The sequence below is a fragment of the Phragmites australis genome, chromosome 13 (genome assembly GCF_958298935.1).
Source record: "Phragmites australis chromosome 13, lpPhrAust1.1, whole genome shotgun sequence".
NCBI classification, from domain to species: Eukaryota; Viridiplantae; Streptophyta; class Magnoliopsida; order Poales; family Poaceae; genus Phragmites; species Phragmites australis.
Window position 1 is genome coordinate 27,000,587 of NC_084933.1, and position 6,000 is coordinate 27,006,586.

At 41.0% G+C, this 6,000-nt stretch overlaps 1 protein-coding gene across 1 annotated transcript; it reads right to left on the reverse strand.

Annotated features, from left to right (window-relative positions):
* Positions 1–2,570: 2,570 nt before the first annotated feature.
* LOC133889580 (uncharacterized) lies at positions 2,571–5,101 on the reverse strand. The gene is made up of 5 exons (XM_062330049.1): positions 4,592–5,101; positions 4,275–4,500; positions 3,809–4,191; positions 3,161–3,493; positions 2,571–3,086 (listed from the first exon to the last, which is right to left on the reverse strand). The coding sequence occupies exons 1-5, from the start codon at positions 5,099–5,101 to the stop codon at positions 2,571–2,573; spliced, it is 1,968 nt and encodes a 655-aa protein (XP_062186033.1).
* Positions 5,102–6,000: the final 899 nt, after the last annotated feature.

Genomic DNA, 6,000 nt, shown 5'->3' on the forward strand with positions numbered 1-6,000 from the left:
CGGAAGCAAAGGCTCGTCTCTATCTTCTTCCTGTAGCTAACCCAAGTCCGTCTCATTTAATTTGAGCCATGTGCGAGCTCCACATGCTTCTCACGTCTCCCCAAGCTTATCACGATCGAACGCGCTTGAGCTCACTCGAATCTTTAACCACTAGAGGCTAGATCACCTTTGTGTTCAGTGTTGTTTACGCTAACCACAGGCACTTGCAAGGATGGAGGACAGGGAAAAGCTTGCAGCTGGCTTAGGGTTCCACGCATGACAATTGACAAGTAGTTTTCTACTTTGTTTGGCTTAATCGGCGTTTAAAGTATGGTACATGTGGAGCTGTGGTGAAGGGGCGACGGTGTTTTGTAGGAGCTCGATATCTATGGTGGTGATTTGGTCGATATTGAGACACATGCTTTCCTGCCTCTTGCTAGGGAGCCCGGCCCCTTTGTGGTTGTGGGGATCCGAAGCTAGTTTCGAACTCGAAGCAACACGGCATGCAATTGGCAAGTGGTTACTAACGTCTTTCGGCAGTGACGTATGGACCAGATTATCGCGGTCTTGTGCTTCAGATATAGCAGCGTACGTCACTAACATTGGATACCCACTGTGCAACTGCTAGTAGCCTAGGGTGTACTTAAATACTTAATCACCAATCAAAGTATATTAATTCAACAATCACATGTAGTCGTAGCGAGTTTTAGGTAGATCGTAGATGCACATCAAAGTTTTACCTAGCACAAGCACTATAACTTGATCAGAAGTTGCAGGCTGACCAGCAACATTCCGCTAGCAATCTCGATTGACTTCAAAACTATTAAAGTTTCTACCATTATTCAAAGATCGACCCCTTGAGCTTGACCTCTAGTGTCCCAAATGAACCAGTGGTATATGATGGATCGAGATGAGATGAAAACAAAAGATCGTCACCGTGTATATGGATGCGGACGCGGGGGCTCCATTTGTCGACAGAACGCCACCAACTTCCTCAAACGCAGCGATCGCCGCGCCCGTAATCCTCGATGCGTCCATATAGGCGCGCGCGCGGGCACGGAAAGATCTGCGATTACGGAGCACCCATCCATCTATACGCCCGGCTAGCGTGCATGCTGCTAGCAGTCCCCACTACCACGGAAACAGTAAAAATAAATGAGGTATCATAAATGGTTTTTTTTTTAACCCATCAGTGCCAAGGTATTTAGAGACGGTTATTAAAATAGATGTGTCTCTGACATAACCGGTCGTCTCGGTGTGGCAGAAGACATAGACGGACAATAATAAAAATTGTATGTGATATACTATAAGACACATACTGATATTAACAAAAATCATACGTGATGTGTTATAAGACACAGATGGATATTAATAAAAACTATTAGCGATGTATCATAAGACACATATAAAAATTAATTAAGAAAAATTGTTTGTGATATGTCTAAGATAGAGACGTGCATTAAAAAAAATCCGTTTGTGACGTGTCATAAGACATAGACAAATATTAAGAAAAATTGTGTGTGTCTGTAGGATACATATTTTATGAATTTTCAAATGGCGACAAATAAAGAAAAAATATATGAAAACTATAGTTCTTGACGAAATCTACAACTTTACAGTTTATAACATTTTCATTTGGATTCATTTAAATAACCAAATAATTATCCAAAGTTTCAGACAATAAAAGTTAAGGTTGCGTTTGGTTGGAGAGCGAGGTGGGATAGGATGATCCCATTCATATATTTAAGGATGGGATGATTCAAGATGTTTGTTTGGTTGACGGGATGGAACGAATCTATTTGTTGTTTGGTTTGTAGGACAAGTATAGGATAGGATGATCCAATTTCTTGTTTGGTTGGTGGGATAGGGATGGACAAGCTAGTTATGGTTACCCCTTTCTATTTTGGTGAGCTTACCCTATTATTGGCATGTAGACAATACCAATGACTCCATATGAGTAGCTGTGATGCTAGATTAAATTGGTGGAAGAAGAATACATATACAAATACTTGTGATTGATTGGTGAAAGAAGAATACATATACATACACAGAAAAACCAGAAATTGAATAGATAAACATGTATTTATGCACACCTGCACATTTCGCCATTGCAAGGTCTAATAATTTGCATTCCTAATATTCTACAAGTGCATAGCAAACATTGCAAACAGATTGTGTATATAAAATCAGTAGATTAATATCTCTTCACATGTAATCTTCACATGTCACTAGGTCCGTCATCATTACAAAACAGACCATTAAGGATAAGCCTTATCTGAAACAAATATGAATAAACAGAAAGAAATGATCTAAAAAAGGAAAAAAATAGCAGAACAGAGAAATATCCATTTAAACAGATAACAATGGAAAGCAACTGATCAAGTACATCAACCTAGTCTGATGGTTAACAACAAGTGTTGCTTCAAAATATACAGGTGACAACATTGACCCACAGTGCATTGTTTTATAGGGTACAAGCATCATATATATTTAGCAAAATCTTCACCTTACAAACATAGTCCATAATTAATTCACAGATATGTCAGATCCGCTGGTTGCTAGTAGGGATACTAGCCATCATCAAAGGCAGTTTAGCTTTCAGGAAAGTTGTCACTAACGAACTTGGCAAGCCAAGCTAACTTGTAGTCGAATGGAAGCGTGTTGAAGGCTCTAGCAATATGAGGCTTTTCAATCAAATGAGCATAGTAAAAAGACTTGTGTGTGTCATCAAAACCTGGAAGGCTGTTCACGTTATCAAACAAATCACTTGGCACATCCTTATCCGCAGTAGCAGCCTTCTCTATAGCAGTGGCAAGTCTTTCACCAACAGATTTGAATGCTCGAATCAACCCCTCATCTTCATTTTCGACAATCCTAGCTCTCTTGTTGGGTTTGGTGGCCGAAGATGTTGCCCCATTGTCATCAGCCATTGCTGTAGCACCATTGTCACCCTCATCATGATCTTCATTGTCATCCCCTTCAGTAGCTAGAGGCTCATTTGATCCTTTTGCATACTTTCCCGTAGCCACACTGTTACCAAAGATAGTAACCATCTCACCATAGTACTTAAGAGGTTTGTTTAAAAATTCATCATCAGTTTTGTGATCCTAGCAATGAGTACACCAATTATTAGAGAAAGCATGAGATAGATAAAAAATAATAATTGCTACTGCAATTTTACCTTAACATAGTCTGCATAGTGCTCATGATCAAGAGAAATGATGAAATTATCTTCATCCCAAAGGGCAGCACTCAACTTTCTAAGTTGGTTGATCTTATTATACTTCCTTTTCCATGTCTTAAGATGATTAGCAATCTGATCCGCAGACCTATTCAGCTTGAAATGTTCATTCAAAGCCTTAGCACAAGAGTTGAGATGAACTTTTTTGAAGCCAGATGATGTTCTAGTACCATTAGCCACAATGTTGGCTAGGTAAGTGAGCATGAAAGAGGACATTGTTGGTGTCCATTGACACTGTCCACCGCCCTCAGCTTTTCCCCCTCTTGCATCAGCCTCCATTTCCTAGCAACATGTGTCCATACAAAGTGAGCATGAAAGATGACAAATTGATTTCAGCAAGCAAGATGTCTATACAAAATGATTTCAGCAAGTAAGATATCCATACAAATTGATTTCAGCAAGCAAGATATCCATACAAATTGATTTCAACAAGCAACATGTGTCCATACAAAGTAAATTCAGCAAAGAATACATAGTTCTTGATCACAAATACATAGTTATTGATAAAATTACAAATATATTTTAGTTTCCATAGTGGTTTTGCCGGTCTTCCCACATATGATTGGCAATTTCCTGCCTGAAATTAACCATAAATGTATGTTCCCTTGCTTGCCCACTTGATGATGAAGCGTGGTTATGAGTAGGCATCCAATTGGTCTCCGGTATGATTAGTTCATCACCCCCGTCTTGTATAACCCAATTGTGAATAATACAACATGCAACCACAATGTCCACTTGAGTTGGAAATGGAAAGAAGGGAGTGGCATCATCAAGAATTTTGAACCTCCTCTTAAGTGATCCAAATGCACGCTCTATTGTCACACGAAGAGATGAGTGCCTCAGGTTGAACAACTCCTTCTCATTTTGTACAGGATTGTTTCCCCACTCATTCAAGTGATACCTCACACCACGAAAAGGGGGTAAGAATCCCGGTTTGGCTCCGTATCCAGCATCAACTAGGTAGAACTTGCCTAACATATGAGGGACATGTAGGTGACATTGCTAATAAAAATAAATGGTATAGAGAAATTGAGCTACAAAGTTTATCTATTACCTTGTGGGACACGAAGACCATTTTCACGTTCTAAAGCATCCCGTAAAACTAGAGCATCATGGGCTGTCCCCTCCCAACCAGCCAAAACATATGTGAACCGAAGATCAAAATCTACGGCTGCCATTACATTTTGAGTAGCATGAGACTTCCTACCACGAAAGGAAGGCTCCATATCCTTAGTAACAGAGGCTCGTACATGCGTGCCATCAATAGCCCCAATACAATCCTATTTTATGATGAATAGAAGGCACAAAAGATTAGGGACCATAAGCGTTTATGCCTAAAAACTAAAACGGAGTTAGAGCTGAACCTCACACCTTAAAGTAAGGATCCCACCTTGGGTTCCCTGCAATTTTACTTGGAGTCGTTGATGAAGGTGGCGTAATAAGCTCATTTCGTAGCTCACCAACCGCGTGAAGTACTTTCTTGAAATAACGACTAACTGTTTCACCAGATCTATTATAATTGGTGCCAACTAATCTATTCCTAAGGTTGTGTCCCACTGTGTTCAAAAACATAGCAACTTGCTGCTCAACACACATATGTATAGTATCTTGCAACAAGCCACGATCCCTAAAAAGCTTACAAAAACGAAAAAATGATGCCTTATTAAGCCTAAGCATGTTTACACAAGTTACATCATTCTTCCATATTTTATTGTTTAGATACTCAAATCTCATCCTATCCCTTTCATCTATTGGACCATAGCTAATTCTTTCTCTCGATGCACCCCTATTTCTTTTTCTAGACTCAATAATCATGGCCATCATTGAAAGTAACATATGTGCTGCAGCCCCATAAATTAAAAGCTTGGTCCTCTGATCCATCTAAATTACAACAATCTGAGAAAAATAAAAATATGCCCATATCATAATCAATCACATAAAACATGTAATTACCATAAAGATCAGTACTTGCAATGTGCATAGCAATCATGTATGTCAATACAAGCATTATGCATCAATTTTTACCCTGCAACATACACATTGAAATCAATCATGTATGTCAATACAAGCATTATGCATCAATTTTTACCCTGCAACATACACATTGAAATCAATCATGTATGTCAATACAAGCATTATGCATCAATTTTTACCCTGCAACATACACATTAAAATCAATGATTCTCTGCTTCTGGAGGCATCTCAATGAAGAGCTCCAATCACATGATCCTTCATCATCAACTAAAATCAATCGATCCATCCATGCCAGATCAATTGGTTCAGCACGACGAGCATTAGGGAGGAGGATGGTGGCGCGATCTGTACCTTGTGTGTGGCGTGAGATCTGGAACCGCTGCTTCGAACGAATCTGCGCGAGTTGCTTGGCGTGTGTGCTGCGTGAGGAGGGAGGTGGGAGGAGCCGCTGGGCGGAGGTCGGAGGTCGGAGGTGAGCCGCGGTCCAAGGAGCTGTGTACTGATCTGCTCGCCCCCCACCAGATCCAGTCTTTGTTGCTTCGATGGAGGAGGAGGGAGGAGGTTAACTCGTCTTCTTGCTCTTGGACAGAGGAGGAGGAAGAGGATGGGCCGACGCCCGGCTCCCCGGAGGTGTCGCTGCGCCGCCGCTGTGTGCTTTTTTCTCGAGTAGACGAGCGCAGGAAAGGGGGTGAGATTGGGGGTGCTGTGTCGATCTCCTATCAGCAAGTGGTGACCGCAACACCCGAGGGCCTCACGTGAGCGAGCGAAAGCAAGTCGGACGGCTCCGTCCGGCTAATTTTTTGGGC

Excerpts from the sequence above, each read along its gene's own strand:
- LOC133889580 (XM_062330049.1), bottom strand. The coding sequence starts at position 5,101 with ATGGATCAGAGGACCAAGCTTTTAATTTATGGGGCTGCAGCACATATG. Across the intron at positions 4,501-4,591 it reads GGTGGGATCCTTACTTTAAG|GATTGTATTGGGGCTATTGA; the intron begins GTGTGAGGTTCA and ends ATCATAAAATAG. Across the intron at positions 3,494-3,808 it reads CAAGGGAACATACATTTATG|GCTGATGCAAGAGGGGGAAA; the intron begins GTTAATTTCAGG and ends TAGGAAATGGAG.